The sequence below is a fragment of the Callorhinchus milii genome, unplaced genomic scaffold (assembly GCF_018977255.1).
Source record: "Callorhinchus milii isolate IMCB2004 unplaced genomic scaffold, IMCB_Cmil_1.0 Scaffold8, whole genome shotgun sequence".
Taxonomy (NCBI): domain Eukaryota; kingdom Metazoa; phylum Chordata; class Chondrichthyes; order Chimaeriformes; family Callorhinchidae; genus Callorhinchus; species Callorhinchus milii.
The window spans coordinates 21,118,248-21,134,821 of record NW_024704749.1 but is presented as its reverse complement, the minus strand read 5'-3'; the positions used below and the strand labels follow the sequence as shown (position 1 = coordinate 21,134,821).

The following is a 16,574-nucleotide window of genomic DNA, read 5'->3' as shown; positions in this document are numbered from 1 at the left end:
GCCTTCTTACAGCATAGGAGGAGGCCATTCGGCCCATCGTGTCTGTGCTGGCTCTTTGAAGGAGCTAACCTCCATACAATCTACCTGATCTATTCCTATGCTCTTATTGCTCCCCTCTCCCTTTACTGTTACTTCTTCAGTCCTCTCATTACCCTTTAAACTGGGTGAACTTGTTCTTCAACAACGCCTGTGTGTGTGGCAGACAATTTTCCCTCCCGTTTGATGAGGATCTCAAAAGAATTTGAGGCACAGAAACAATAATGGAAACAATTGTTCCCATTCACATTGTGCCCAAACCACAGTGTCTGTGGGTGTGTGTGTCTGGGTGTATGTGTGTGGATGTGTGTGCAACTGAAAAGCAGCAGCAGTCAGTCAACTGCTTTCAATTCAACAACAAATTTATGGCATAAATAATTCATTCACTTACTTGATACAGTGAGGTCTGGTTCAGTGGAAACGATACTCTAATCTGCCCCATCAGCAAAGCTCACAGAGAAGCTGATACAGGAATGGCTTCAGCTTCAGTCAAAGGCACATAGACACATTCACACCACACACTTGTTATCCAGCTCACGATTCATCCGAAAGTACATCTGCCTTTTCACTTCCTCTGCATCTCGACTACCACTTGACGTGCGGATTTCTTTCTGAGCCACTGTGATAATGGCCAGACCACCAAGTAACAGAGTGACCTGGGGAGGAAGTCTGTCTGTGTGTGGTGTGTTTGGTGGGGGGGTGGGGGAAGGAAGCGTGTTGGAAAGGAGCTGTGTTAATGTCGGTGGCGAGGCTGAGCACAGGTCGGCACTTTTACAAGAGTAAACAGGACAGTGCAAATTGGTCGTTCCCCGCCTTCCAAATTGACACAAGGTAAGAGTTACATAAGTTGGTGTATCAGGGAGGGTGAGTTCAGCACAGGCCAATTCGTCACTCGTCACACAGCTGCTCCTGTCCCCATCACAAAGCGAAAGGGTTTGCGTGGATAACGACATCCTTGATTCGTACTTCAGTCAATGGGCGGAAGGTCTTCTCATTGACCGGCAGTTTCTCCAACTCGTCCAGTGTGTCCAGCCCATCGATCACCCTTTGGACCAACAAAGAGAAACGTGACAAGCCAATCAATTTACGTGTCACGGTGCATCTAACCCACACTGTAGCTGATCTGGGAATGAGAGACTAACAGTGTAGAGGGAGCTTTACTCTGTATATACACTTGTGCTGTCATTGACTTGGGAGTGTGGATGCAGAGGGAGCTTTACTGTGTCTCTAACCCTGACCTAGGAGGGTAGATGGACAGTGTAGAGGGAGCTTTACCGTGTCTCTATCCTGAACTGTGGGTGTGGACGGACAGGATAGAGGGAACTTTACTGTGTCTTGAACCCTGACCTGCAAGTGCTGGATGGATTGTGTAGAGGGAGCTTTACTCTGTATGTAACCCATGCCGTAGGTGACCTGGGAGTACTAGGTCGATCGTATAGAGGAAGCTTTATTCTGTATGCTATAAGTGGAGGTACTGGATGAACGGTGTCGAGGGAGCTTCACTCCCTCACCATGTCACTTGTGGGAGGATCCCCCCCCCCCTTCACAATGACACTGGACTCTGGGAGTTCTGCCTGGTGGTGAGAGCAGAGCAGTGCACGTAGTCTGAGCATTCTGGACTCCAATAGGTGGGAATGGAGATCACCATTACATTGTGATGGGAGGCAGACAATTCTTCACTAACGACCATGTATTAAGCGAGAACGTACTTTCCAAAGAGGGTGTATTTCATGTCCAGGTGCGGCTGTTTGCCATACGTGAAGAAGAACTGGGACCCGTTGGTGTTTGGGCCGTTGTTGGCCATCGAGACGACCCCTCGGACATTGTGCTGAAACAATACAATACAAAACAACATTTACACAGCATCAGGGATTCGGACCTGAGCAAAGGGGGTTGGGATCAAGGAGGGCAGGGAGGAGGGCAACCAAAGGCGCAGTCGAAGAGGAGACCAAGCAGAGCAAGAAATAAACGGGGGTCGGGACCAAAGCTGAGTGACAGGATCTCTTGTGTGTTAACCCAACCCAACTCTTAACTGGGCTTCAAAAGCAAATGAGTGACGAGTCCTGAAAGTCTCTGCGGCCTCATCCAACCTAACCCCAGGTTAGTCTTTTCTCCAGCCCAGCATAACCACACTCAAAAGATAACCAACACCTCCTGCCTAACCCCAACCCAGCACTAAACCCATCCAAGAGTGACAACAACTGTGACCTGATTGCTTTGAAGTTAACAAGTAACGAGAGTAAAGTCTCCAGGCGGCAACTCACTGTGAAAACATCCTCGATGGCTGCCAGTCCAGTCTGTGTGAATCACGTCTGAAAGAGGTTACTCACCTTGAGGTGTTCGCTGAATTCATCTTCAAACCTTGCGCCCCAGATGCTGGCTCCACCCTTGCCTGTTCCTGCCCAAACAGAGCAATTGCGGGTGAGTTTCCTTCTGTCAGTTGTCAGCCTGTATCAGCCCGGCTCAGTTGGTAGCGCTCAGAAGATTTACTTTGCGAGCGAACCCAACGGGCAGCGTATCTGACAGTCGAAGTTTGTCAGCCAACCAAGCCCACTTCTGTACTCGGAGCTATTTCTAAGACTCTAAAATTTTAAGAGTCACAGATTTTCGACCGTTTTAACCATTAACGACAAATAACACAACATCTTTTTCGCTTTTCTATTGTTAATCGGGATTGAGTCACTGTAAGGGATGGACCCAAGTAAAAATAAACAGTTGCTGAAGAAAGATAAGAAGGTCAGAGATTCCGTGCCCTGTGGCGAGATCGGCCATAGTCTTACCTGTGGGGTCTCCGGTCTGTACCATGAATCCTTTGATGTTGCGGTGGAAGAGACAACCGTTGTAGTAATCGCTTGCACACAACGCAAGGAAATTCTGCAGCCAGGACGGAAGGTCAGAAATTAGCTGCGTGTGTGTGTGTGTGTGCGCGTGTATGTGTGTGTGTATGCGTGTGTATGTGTGTGTATGTGTGTGCGCGTGTGTGTGTGTGCGCGTGTGTGTGTGTGTGCGCTCACAACTGGAACATCCCGAGTATGAGAACAGCCCAACTTCACCTTCCCTTCCAGGGCCAACGACTGGCTAAACAGTAACTTACTGCGTACCTGTGACCTTCTAAAACATTACCAACCCATCTGCTCCACGGCCCCCGTCCTGCCCACCATTGTCAGTCGGGCCTTAAGCCTCTCTGCCCCCACCCTCTGGAACGCCACCCCTCTGTCCTTTCCCCCCCAGTACCCGCCCCCCTTCCCCCTCCCCTTCCTTTGCCTCCTTCAAGGCACGTCTCAAGACCCTTCCTCTTTTAACCGTTGCCTTCAGTCATCTCCCACCCCTCTCGACTCCCAAACCCCTCCCCCCCACAAACCCCCCCGAGTTGGGGTCCCGAACCCCTTGACCGTCCCGCAGCGCTCTGTGGGACGTCCTCCCGACACGAACGGCGTGAACAGGGCGGCCGTGGCGGTCTCCCCTCGCCCACCTCGCAGGCCCGCGGGGCCCGTTCGCACAGCAGCTCCAGCTTCATGTCCCCCAGGTCCGTGCGGATGGTCAGCGCCTGAAACGCGGCACAAACAACGGGCGGAAGGACAAACGACAACCGGGAGAGCAGTGAGAGGGCCGCGATGGCGACGGCGACAATAAGCGGCGATGGTTTTTAACAGTAGTTAACAGTAACGGTCCTCGCGGTGGGACCCGGCGCCTTCAGCGCACCTTCCGGACGTCCCAAAGCGCTTCACAGGACACACCGTGCAGTGTAGTGACTGTGCGTTTCGTGCAGCCCCCCCCCCACCCCAGAGACCCCACTCACAGGCGCGGGGGTTGAGTGGATAAACCATCATTATTACTGTTGTTGTTATTATTATTATTATTGGTATCTTTTCTGTGTGTTCCTCACCATCGCTCTCTCTCTCTCTCTCGCTCTCTCTCCCACAGTCCGTCGCCGTTTCCGGTCCCGCGGCTCCTGGTGTCGGACGCGGGTTCCGGGTCGCGGCGCAACACTATAAAGGGTCCCCCCCGTCCCCCGTCCCCCGCGCGTCACTGGCTTCGCGATGCGGTGCAGCAGCGACACCCCGCGGTCAGCCTCGGTACAGCACCACACAGGGAGGGAGCAGCCGACACAGCCGCGCGCGCGTGTGTGTGTGTGTGTGTGTGGGGGGAAAAGTGCTCCCACCAAAGCCTTAACAATAAATAATAATAATAATAATCCTTGCATTTGATATAGCGCTTTTCACGTCGGGAGGACGTCCCAAAGCGCTTCACGGAACACACTGTAAAGCGAAGTGACTGTATATTTGTGGGCGAACGCGGCGGCCAATTGCGCACAGCAATGTCCCACAAACAGTCGGGGATTGAAAATGACCAATTTATTATTGTTTTGGAGGGATTATTATTAGGCTCTGTGTGTAGTAAGGAAACTTGCCCAAGGTTTGGCCCTCTGCCTGGAATTGAACTCAGGTCTCTCACTTGCAAAGCGAGTGCTCTAACCACTGAGCTCCAGGACTCCACGATAATATACATATATTTAAACGAATGATAATTATTACTAATATTAATATGTTAAAACGCGATGTTAATGCACAGCGTCTCGTTGATATTACTTCGCGATTCAGTTCGTCGCAACGTTCTTTAAAAACTCAATGCACTTTGAAAATAAATGAATTATTATCAACTTACAAGGGTGACACGCGGCGAATTAAAACAACCTCGTGCCCCTGGGGTGAATGGATAAAAAGAGGGAAGCGGCTACGATAAGTGTACCTGGTTGTGATTTTTTTTTATTGTAAGTATTTGCTTCTTTTTTTACAATAGATTGGGTGGCATTGCGCGCTCGGAATTGTGACCCAAGCCGTGCTTGCTCCTCCTCGGCTGGTTACTTAAGCCTGATTAATAAATTCATTCACGATCGATTCATGGATTAATTAATTAAGTTGGTAAGCTTGGTTGCACTCCGGGATGCCACCCTGCGCGAGGGGCACTCTATCAATGCAAGTGGTGGTTGTGGTTGGTTGTTACCTGTTGATAATATAATATATAGTAATCCTTACGTTTCATACAGCGCCTTATCACGTCTCCTAGACGTCTCAAGGCGCTTCACAGGATATACTGTAAAGTGAATTGACTGTATGTTTTGTGGGCGAAACGCGGCAGCCAGTTTCGCACAGCAGCGTCCCACAAACAGTTGTGGATTGAAGTGACCGACTTATTATTGTTTTTTTTTCTTGAGGGATTATCATCAGACGTGTGGAGTAAGGAAACTAGCCCAAGGTTTCGCCCTGACCGGGAAACAAACCCATGTCTCTCGCTTGCGAGGCCAGTGCTCTCACCACCGAGCTACAGGACTGGAGTCCTGTCCAGGTTGGAAGTGATGGAGAACTGCAGCGGAGAGGCGACGTATTTTGGGATGAGCCTAACTGTTAAAGAGGGTGTTGACAGAAGCCTTGCCCGGTGCCAGTGAAGTATCTCACTCCTGAGCTGGTCCCACATAGATGCAGGGACGTCCATTATTTTGGTTTAGCCGGGTGTCTGACCCATACGGAAACCCATCACTGTGCTTAAGAGTATCCAAACCCAACTGAGAGTGCCACGCGTCCCAGCAACACATGGAAATACCAGAGGTAGGAGACATCCGTTTCGAGTAAACAACGAATAAATCTGTCCAAGTGAAGAGCCTGTGTCAAATCCTGGTGGCTGGAATGGACAGTAAAGTCTGAAAGCGACCTTGTTCACACCGCAGGACCCACCCTGAGGGCAAAGTTCCAGATCATTTAACAGAGGAGGGGAACTTGCTTGTCCACGTCAGAGGCAGAAGTCCAACTCAGCCCAGTTTTGAAGATAATACACCGATTTCCTGCTGCCATTCCCTCAAATAATGTGTACAATGAACGCCCATCTTTCTGTGAGACAACAACAACAAATTACATTCACACAGCACCTTTCACGTTGGGAGGATATCCCAAGGCATTGGACAGTTAGGGATTTGGACCCGAGCTGGGGGTTGCGATCAGGTGGGGTGGAGGGCAGGGAGGCTAAGGGTAGGAGGGTGACCGAAGGCACGGTCGAAGTGAAGTGTCTTGAGATGTGCGTTGAATGAGTCAAGGGAAGGAGCAAGGCAAAGGGACTGTGGGAGAGGCAGATCAATAAATATCAAATCTTTTGTTTTAAGGTAGGTCACGATCTCCAACCATGGGCGTTTGATTGATGAATAGATTACAAGGGCATGTAGCCATTGTCCCTTATCTGTAACTGGATGCACAGACAAGCCACAAAGCTGAGAATCGCAATGGTGCTGAGAATGCTAATAATGGCTATCTGGAGGGAGAATGAGGAGCTGGAGATCTCTGCTGGCATCGTGTTAGTCAGGTTCAGCATGTATCCGAGAGCCCAGCCCAGCTGCGTCTCTCCCGCCTGTAACACATAGAAGCACTTGTCAATGCACTGAAAAAAAACATCTGCCCGTTTAACATATTACAGTGAAGCTCACATCGGTCTGATTTCACCCACAAAATATACAGTCAATTCACTTTACAATTGTCTGCGAAGCTCTTTGCGACGTCTCGAAGACATGATGAGGCGCTAATATCAAATATTAAATAAACCCTTGCAACCTACTGGGTGTCCGCAAAGTCGTTACCCTCCTATACTGAATACAATTAAGTGCTGTACTTCTAAATACAATCAGCATAATTTTCCCATATGTTTCAGTTGATGCTCGGTGCGCCGTGTGTAAAAAAATACATGGGACCTTATAGGATTTTGTGGACACCATGTATAACCTTTTCCGCATGGTTTCAGTTGTTGGTTGTTAGTCAGTGCAATATAGAGGGGGAAAAATAGGGTAACAGGACCTTGAGGACACCCTGGATAAACTTTTCCACCTGTCCAAGTGAGTTTGGTGTATGCACAGATGTGAGTTCACTTTAGGTACCCAGTACTTAGGCACTTCAGTAATTCCAGGGCAGCCTCAGCATTTGGTTAGATAAGACTTCCAAACTGTCCATCTAGTACCCACCCTTAGGTTAGCTGTAGCACGGGTTAGAGAGAGTAGAGTGGAACGGTATAGAAGAGGGAGAGGTGGGGAGGCAAGACTGAGAGAAGATGGGAGCTGCGGTTTAGATCTGAAGTTATTAAAATCAACGTTGAGGCCAGAGGGCTGTAAAGTGCCTAGAAGGTAGATGAAGTGCTGTTGTTCCTTGCATTGTGCTTCGTTCGAACAGGGGAGAGAGTAAATAGATAAGAGTAGAGCTCACTCTACACTGCCTATCCAGGCCAGGTTACAGACAAGAGTAAAGACCCCTCTACACTGTCCATCGAGCACTCCCAGGTCAGCCACAGCGCTGGTCAGATGTTTCAGAGCCCACTGACTTGTTTCTGAAAGGCAACGTTGGTCCAACTCGTCTCGTTAAACTTGTAGCCTTTAGTTAGTAGGGTGTAGATGTAGTTGGCAACGCTGCAGTAATTTGCTAGAGTGTCTTCTTGCTGAGTGGGATCCAAGGTGCGAGTCTACGGATAAAAAAGAAAGTAATAATCCGTCAGCTGGATGCCCATATCTCCTGCGAGGAGGAATCATCCACCACCCGGGACCTGATTGACTGGATGGACACTGGGTGGGTATTTCTTGGTGGGCGGTCATTCATTCCACACACTTGTCTCCAAGTGAAGCGTTCTGGGACCCTACCCTCCGTGAAGAGCGCTACATAAAGGCAAGCTGTTGTTGTTGTTTTCCTCACCTGCTTAACAGGAGTCTCAGACACCGAGGGGGGTAAAGGCTGGTTTAGCAGCAATCTATTGCTTGATGCAGCTATAGTAGGAAATAGCTCCAATAACTGAGCCCCATTCTCTCCTCGTCTGATTTCCACCTGCAACTTCTAGGTTTGTGATAGCGATCGGATGCACATCGACTCGGCTGTTTTTTATTGCAATATTATTTTAACATAGTAAAAAGGGAATTAGATAGGTATTTGAGGAGGAAAAAATTACAAAGATATGGGGAAATAGCTGGGGAGTGGGACTGATTGGGTACCTCTTCCAAAGAGCCAGCACAGGCACGATGGGCTGAATGGCCCCCCTCTGTGCTGTAAGATTCTATGATTATTAATCCTTGCAGAGGGATTGAGGCAAGGAGTTCAAGCAAGACAAAAGGATGGATGGCTCAGAGTGCTTCACAGGATGGATATAGTGCTATCAATGGCAAGCTATGAGGTTTTAACTGGTTAGACTCCAGCAGTTACACCCAATAACCACTCTGGGGTCCCCCCCAAGCCTTGGCTCTTACCAACCTGCGCCTAATACTTTCCGAAATTAGGTAAGCAAGGTGCGTTCCTCCAGGGAGAGAGAGAGAGAGAGAGAGAGAGAGAGGAAGCGCATTCCATTCCAACAATCTATCTCTGGGATTTCCATGTGTAGGTGTGTTAGATTATAGAAGTTGTAGTCCAATAATAATGAACATTAAACAAATGTAGAATGGAGAAAGGACTGACAGTCATGGGATAGGACACCCGGTTTTCTCTGTTTTTGAAAGAATAACAGGACAGCTTTGGAAAAGGGCAGGGGGTCACCTCTTATCAGTAAATGACAACACGCCCACAGAGGTAACGGTCCAAGGTACCGGTCGACACAGGATCTTGACTTAGCAATAAGTCGCTAGATTCTGACAGGGCCAAGCGACAGAAAGCAACGCTCAACAATAGCAACTAATGAGCAAGTTGTTTAAACTACAGTACCTTGGTACCATCCCAGGATACTGATAAGAAATAACCAATCACTTAAAAGGAATGTACTAATGATCCCACATAACAAACTAACGAGCACCAGATACAGCCCTAAACCAATCCATCTTCTTCTATCTTAGACAGGACAAATGGAAGACCTTATGGAGACTCAAGTCAGGCTGGCACCAAGCCAGATGGTTAATTAACCTGAGTACGTGACTGTATCAGGAGTGGGTCCCTTACCCCTATCTGACTTTTAAGACCGGACAGTGGGGAATGAAAAAAAACCAACCTGCACTGATCATGCGCGCACGTGACACTGGACAATGTGGTGTATAACTTGATCGGCTACAATGGTGTATAAAGGTTACAGTGTAATAGGGTTAAAGTTAGTTAACTCCAGAGCAAGATGGCTGGGACTTCTTGACTTGAAAAGGAAGGACAAAGAAGAACACAGGAAGGTGAAAGCGTGGAGCAGAGAAGACCTAAAGCTGGAAACAAAGTGCTGATCTAAAGACTTGTTTGAATCAACAAAGTCCTGAATTAACAAAGTCCATTAGTATTGCTCTGCTCTGAATAGTTAATTTTAGTTGTGTAGTCTTTTTATATTATTGTGTGGTTTCCTATTTTATACCTTTCATACACCATATGTGTACTCATAATTGCTATGTAATAAAGCATTTCTGGATTTAGACAACACACTTGATGTATTCAACCAGTACGGTATATTGAGATTGAACCTTATTCATTTAATCTGGTAACCGGTTGCAAACGGAGACCCGATTTTCTAACAGGTGGGATGCATGGAAATCTCTGTTTGGTTTGGACACTGTTACAAAAGCAGAGTGATGGGTTTCCGTGTGTGTCAGACACTCGGCTGCCATCCTCCAACCCCCAACACCGCCTTAAGAAACACTGACTGATCACTTACCTCCTCCCAGGACAAGGAGCAAAATTTCCATATTGTTTCATTGACCTGATCCGCGGAATATTTCTGACTCGGATCCGTGAGATTCAGGAATTTCATTGTGTAATAAAAGGCTGAAAATGCCTGTGGGAGGAGAGGGGGAGTGGGGAGTGGGGTTGGAGGGAGAGAAACGATGTGAAAAAGGAATTTAAACAAACCTGTGCCATTAAGAAAAAGATTAAATTAACAATCACAAAACTATATCCATTTTCATCTAATTCTACACATCCCTCGTCCTCTCAGCTCCATCATCGGTGGCTGTGCTTTCTACGGGCAATTTGCCCCGAAACTTAAGGAACTTTCTGCCGCAGTTTCTCCCTGGCTCGGTATCGAGCTTCAACTGATGCGCTCTCGTCACTGACTCATTGACAGACCCGTGGATAACAAACCAACTCACTTTTTCTCCCACAAAATACACAGTGACTCGACTTTACAGTATATCCTGTGAAGCTCTTTGAGACATTTTGGAACTCCTTCCCACATTCCCTTCGCTCCCTCCTTCACCTCCTTCAAGGCGCATCTCAAAACCCTCCTCTTTGACCGAGCCTCCTATCCTCCCCGCCCTCCACCCTCCCCAATCCTGACCCCCATCTCGGGTCCAAATCCCTGACTGTCCAGCGCCTTGGGACGTCCTCCTGATGTGAAAGGCGACGTCCAAATATAATTTTGTATTGTATTGTTATCTCCACGACGTGATAAGGCGTTGTATCAAATACAAGGATTATTATTATTATTAATAATAACTATCTAAACTAACAAACGGACCACAGAACCTAAAAATTGGTAAAACTCACGAGGAAGTTGCCGGTCAGGTCTGGCTGGTAAACACCGTTGAAGGAGCAGTGGGAGTGGGAGCAGAAAGTCAGGTTAAAGATTCTCTGCACGTTCTCCTGGCAGCTGTGAGGCTGTCCCGTGCCCACGAAGAGGAGGCTGTGACCTGGGCTGGATCCCCCCGGCCTCCCCTGCTCCGTGCAGGGGCTCCCGAAAATACCCCCCATCGTCACGTTCACTCGATACCCTCGGGGATAACAGGGGTTGTCTAGAGAGGTCACCTTGGGGTTGTCCTGCAAAATAGTGAGCCGCAGACCAGAGCTCAGCACTTTCGGAGCAGTCCCCGTAACGTAATGGTTAGCGCGCTCTTGCCCCTGCAACCGAGAGGACCCGGGTTCAATTACCAGGCAGGCAGCGGGAAACCTTAGGCAAGGTTTCCTTACTCCGCACGACTCTGTTTACCTAGCAGCAAGTAGGAACCCGGTTGTTAGTCGACTGGCGGATCGCTTTACCGGGGGCAATAATCCCTCCGAAGAAAATAAAATAAAAAAACTCGACTGTTTGCGGAGACATTGCTGTGCGCAATCGGTCTCCTGCGTTTCACTCATCAAACACACAGTCACTCCAATTTGCAATACGTTCTGTGAAGCGCTGCGAGAGATCTCAACGACATGACAATGAACTGATTCTTTCAATGAGTCTTTCAAAAGCAAATTCGTTAAGATTTCTTTCAGGAAATAGTATCTCGGGATACAGTGTATTGATTGAGACATAACACACGGGAGTCCTGTCGCTCAGTGGTTAGAGCACTCGCCTCGCGAGCGAGAGGACCTGGGTTCGATCCCTGGCCAGGGCGAAATGTTGGGCAAAATTCCTTACTCCACCCGCCTAATAATAATAATCCCTCCAAACAAAAACGATAATAAATTGGTCATTTTCAATCCACGACCGTTTGTGTGGGACGCTGCTGTGCGCAATTGGCTGCCGCGGTTCGCCCACAAAATATACGGTCAATTCACTTTACTGCATATTCTGTGAAGCGCTTTGAGACGTCTCGAAGACATGAAAAGCTCAGCATCAAATGCAAGAATTATTATTATTATATTATTATTATTATCACCTTCACCAGCTGAGCCAGGAGCTGTTTGAGGGCTTGGTCTTTGCCGTAGCACAGGTAGCTGTGTGTGTAAACCGTGTAGTTATAGCCGTACAGTCTGAATCTAACGGCATCTCCCGGGACCTCGATCGTCTCCGCGGGCACAAAACTGATCTGTGTTGAGGCTCCTCCCAGGTCCAGGGCCCCCACAGTGACCGCAGACACCGGCCGCAACCAGTGACCGAACCAGTCATACTGCAATTACACCAGCCGTGACAGAGAGTTAGACTGCACTGCTGCGTACGTGCAATCCCGCGCTCCCCAACGGGCTCGGCTCCCCAACGCAGCAACCACGCGCTCCAGTGCAGCAACCACACGCTCCAACACAGCAAGTGGTCATTGTGTATGTAGTTGTGTGTGTGGTTGTGTGCATGTACGGTTGTGCGTGCGTGCGGTTGTGTGTGCATGCGGTTGTGTGTGATTGTGCGTGCGTGCGGTTGTGTGTACGCGTGTGTGCAGTTATGCGTGCGTGCGGTTGTGTGTGATTGTGCGTGCTGTTGTGTGTGATTGTGCGTGCTGTTGTGTGTGATTGTGCGTGCGGTTGTGTGATTGTGCACGTGTGTGGTTGTGCGTGTGTATGTGGTTGTGCGTGGTTGTGCGTGGTTGTGCGTGTGCGCGGTTGTGCGTGTGTGCGCAGTTGTGCACGGTTGTCACCCCTGGTTCCTGTTACCGTGATGAAGTTGCTCAGTAAGTAGTTGGCTGTGGTCCAGCTGAAAGCTCCCTCTTCTTGTCCCGACAGGATCCTTGCTCCCCGGAAGCTGAGGGGGTAGGAGTGCAGGACGGAGCTCACCGCCCGTAGGATGGCGTCCGAGACGCTCGGGTTCTGCTTCCTGCAAATCACAGACACAAAGTGTATCACCACTCGATCCACCACTGCTTGTGGGACGCTGCTGTGGGTTATTGGCTGCCACTTTTCGGCCACAAAATACACGGTCAATTCACCTTACAGTGTATCCCGTGAAGCGCTTTGGGACGTCTCAGTGACGTGATGAGGCGCTGTATCAAATGCAAGGATTATGATTATTATTATTAGTGTAGTAGTATTATTAGTAATAGTATTATTATTAGTAGTAGTATTATCAGTAGTTGTAGTACTGTTACTGTGAGTATTGTTCTGTAAGTCCTCTGAGATGCTACCCTGCAAGTTGTTGTTGCCCTCCTGTTGTGTGTGAGTTCTGTTGCTGAAAGTGGGGGAGGAATGGAGTCTACTGAGGGTAACAATAGAGAGGGCAGCAATAAATATTGTTGCAAATAAATACATTAATAATAAAAACTGCACCTTAACAGCCGCATGCCTGCAGTGGCTCCTAAATACACTGGCGTGGATTTGCACTTCTTCCCGGGGAGCTGGGCAACTGCACTGGCCATACAGGACCTCAGGCTCTCTCCAGCAGCCGCTGTGTCGTTCACATAGGCTGAGATACCAGGACCTGCAACAACACAGGAACCTTCCTCACTGACCTCAACCCAGGTGTCAACAAGTGAGACACAAAGCAAGTGCCTGATCTGACCCAAGGACACACTGACCTGGGGAGTGGAGCTGTCCATTCACACTCCCCGGTCAGTGACAGCAGGGGTTAGACCCGCTTGAGGATAGGTGTTGCGACGCGTGATACTGACAGCCTTTATGTGAAGGAGACTCAGGAGCAGTGATGATTGTGTGGAAGTGTAACTATCGATGTTCTTTGGGAACGTGCACCTGATGTTTCAGCCGCCCTCCTCCCTCTCGGCCCTCCCTCATCCCAACCCTGCCCCCCCCACCCCCCCACCCCCCACCCCACGCTCGGGTCCTGATCTCTGACTGTTCAGCGCCTTGGGACGTCCTCCCGACGTGAAAGGCGCTTTACAAATGTAACTTTGTTGTTGTTATCGTCGACTCGATGGCGCCCCCCCGTCCCCCTCTCCTACCTTTGACAGTGCAGCTGAACATCTGTCCCACGACCCCAGTGTTGTTCTCTTTCCCCGATGGCCACTTGTACACAAACAGGGAGGTGTGAGTGGAGCCAGCGTCCAGCACGATGCCATACTGTTAGAGCACACAAGCCAAACGTTAATGGGTCAACTCCACAACAGCGACGACTTCCATTTACACAGCGCCTTTCGCGCGCGGTAGCACCTCGGAGCGCTTAACAGTGGCGGAGCCCTGCGCAGAGCCTGGAAAGTGGGGAGGGGGGGGAGTAGAGATGTCCGTAATCACGGTCGAAAAGGAAGCTCTTCAAACGCGACCTGAAAATGGAGAAGGAGGGGGCAAGGCAGAGGGATTGAGGGAGAGAGTTCCAAAGTTTGGGGGCTTTGGTGGATTATATGCTCGTTGGATTATTTTTTTTGGGAGGTGGGGGTGGGTGGGGGGGAAGGAGGGTCAGCCGAGTGGATGTCTGACACATGCGGAAACCCATCACCATGCTTAAGGCAAGAGTATCCAAGCCAAGTTGAGTATTTCATGCATCCAATGGGTATTTCATTGGAATGGATCGTGCCCTCTCCCTCTCCCTCTCTCTCTCACTCCCTGGAGGGCCGCATTTGTTTACCTAATTCCGGAAAGTATTAGGCGCAGGTTGGCCAGAGCCGAGGCTTCGGGGACCCCAGAGGTTGCGTTGGGGGTAACTGCTGGAGTCTAACCATAGCTTGAGATCAATGAACGGAATACACTCTCTCTCTCTCTCCCGCGCTCTCTCTCTCTCTCTCTCTCTCTCTCACCCTCCCTGGAGGGACATGTCCGCGAGGGGAGGTGCTGCTCTCACCTGGAAGTTGTCACCAGTGCCTCCCAACTGCAACTGGACAAACAGCCCGACCATGGCCAACAGGAACACAGTGGTCAACAGCTTGGTCCCACAGCCTCGCGCCATCCCAGCCCCCAGAGACGGGGGTGGGGGGGGGGGGGTGGGAGGAGAGAGAGAGATAGAGAGGATTGTAGGGGGGGGGTGGGGGGCGAGACAGGGGGGTTGAGAGAGATAGAGGAGGGGAGAGAGAGATGGGGGAGGGGAGAGAGATAGAGAGGGGGAGAGAGAGAGAGAGAGATGGGGGAGGGGAGAGAGATAGAGAGTGGGAGAGAGAGAGATGGGGGAGGGGAGAGAGATAGAGAGGGGGAGAGAGAGAGAGATGGGGGAGGGGAGAGAGATAGAGAGGGGGAGAGAGAGAGATGGGGGAGGGGAGAGAGATAGAGAGGGGGAGAGAGAGAGAGATAGAGAGGGGGAGAGAGAGAGATGGGGGAGGGGAGAGAGATAGAGAGAGGGAGAGAGAGAGAGAGAGAGATAGAGGGGGAGTGGGGTGGGGGGTGGAGAGAGGGGGAGATCACAGAGAGTGAGGGAGACAGTCAGAGAAAGAGAGAGACACCGACACAGAGAGAACCACAGACAGACAGACAGTGAAGCAGTGATACACACAGACACACACACACACACACACACAGCACAGCGCAGCGCAGCGCCCGACACTGCGACTTTTTGCGCGATCTTTCGCTTTCGCTGTGCCGGGCGATGCCGATCACTGCCGGGTTAGGGTTAGGGTGGGGTGGGGCCGGTGGTGGATGAGGTTAACGATGTGCAAACCAACCAAACCCTGGAGTGAGGTGTAAATCAGGGTCCCCCCCCCCCCCAACCCCCACACCCCCCCACACACCACACCCCCCACACACACTCCGCTCTCGACTGGAGCGGATCAGCTCAGATCCGATGCAATAAACGTTTCGTTTCGACCCTAAAAAAAAGTGGGTAAACCCCACAGGTCAAAGCCCCCTAAAGGGTAGGGTGGTCCTTAATAATAATAATAATAATAATAACAATTATAATAATCGTTGTGTTTGATATTGCGCTTCTTCTCGACGTCTCAAAGCGCTTCACAGAATAGACTGTAAAAAGGGAATTGACTGTATATTTGTGGGCGAACGCGGCGGCCGATTGCGCACAGCAATGCCCCCACAAACAGTCGCGGATTGAAAATGACCAATTTATTATTGTTTTTGGTTTTGGAGGGATTATTATTAGGCTCTGTGTGGAGTAAGGAAACTTGCCCGAGGTTTCGCCCTCTGCCTGGAATTGAACTCAGGTCTCTCGCTTGCAAAGCGATTGCTCTAACCACTGAGCTACAGGACTCCGCGAGTCCTTAGCTGGACAAACAATAGGCAAAACTTGCCAATAATAATAATAATAATAATCCATGCATTCGATATAGCGCTTTATCACGTCCTCGAGGCGTCTCAAAGCGCTTTTTTTTTTTGAAGGCATTATTACCCCCGGAAAAGCCATCCGCCAATCTACTAACAACCGGGTTCCTACTTACTGCCAGGTAAACAGAGGCCCGTGGAGTGAGGAAACTTGCCCAACGTTTCGTCCTGCCCGGGAATAGAACCCAGGTCCTCTCGCTCGCGAGTGCTCTAAACACTGAGCTACAGGGCAAACTATGCGGTTTTAGCTGGTTAGGCTCCAGCAGTTACCCCCAACTCACACTCTTGAGGTCCCCAAGGCTTGGCTCTTGCCAACCTGTGCCTTGTACTTTCTGGAATTAGGTAAACTGTGAGCCTACAGGGAGAGCGTATTCCATTCCAAGAATCTATCACTGGAATTTCCAGGTGTAGGTGGTAATATACGGAATTCTTAGTTGGGTTTGGATATTCTTAAGCATGGTGATGGGTTTCCACACGTCACCTACACACGGAAATCCCAGAGATAGATTGTTGGAATGGAATGCGCTCTCTCTCTCTCTCTCGCTGGAGGGATGCACCCTACTTACCTATTTCAGGAAAGTATTAGGCGCAGGTTGGCTTGGGGAGCCCAGAGTGTGCGTTGGGGGTAACTCCTGGAGTCTAACCAGCAAAAACCACATAGCTTGTCCTTGAGAACCTTATCTGACAAGCTAGAGTCCGGAACCAGGGTCGAGTTATCAGGAGATTTGTGTAGTTGCAATCACTGCAGTGTGCACTGTACCAGGACACCTTGTGTTATAAAGC

At 49.7% G+C, this 16,574-nt stretch overlaps 2 protein-coding genes across 2 annotated transcripts; both read right to left on the bottom strand.

Annotated features, from left to right (window-relative positions):
- Positions 1-380: 380 nt before the first annotated feature.
- On the bottom strand, positions 381-3,990 carry ppil3 (peptidylprolyl isomerase (cyclophilin)-like 3). The gene is made up of 6 exons (XM_007902775.2): positions 3,923-3,990; positions 3,509-3,583; positions 2,817-2,910; positions 2,367-2,434; positions 1,746-1,864; positions 381-1,081 (listed from the first exon to the last, which is right to left on the bottom strand). The coding sequence occupies exons 1-6, from the start codon at positions 3,923-3,925 to the stop codon at positions 955-957; spliced, it is 486 nt and encodes a 161-aa protein (XP_007900966.1). The 5' UTR covers positions 3,926-3,990; the 3' UTR covers positions 381-954.
- A 2,115-nt stretch (positions 3,991-6,105) lies between these two features.
- Positions 6,106-14,487, bottom strand: LOC103184643 (ectonucleoside triphosphate diphosphohydrolase 2). The gene is made up of 9 exons (XM_042337158.1): positions 14,371-14,487; positions 13,538-13,655; positions 12,909-13,059; positions 12,300-12,459; positions 11,594-11,824; positions 10,497-10,766; positions 9,667-9,786; positions 7,390-7,527; positions 6,106-6,432 (listed from the first exon to the last, which is right to left on the bottom strand). Exons 1-9 carry the CDS (start codon positions 14,473-14,475, stop codon positions 6,235-6,237), a joined length of 1,491 nt encoding a protein of 496 aa, XP_042193092.1. The 5' UTR covers positions 14,476-14,487; the 3' UTR covers positions 6,106-6,234.
- Between the last annotated feature and the right edge of the window lie 2,087 nt (positions 14,488-16,574).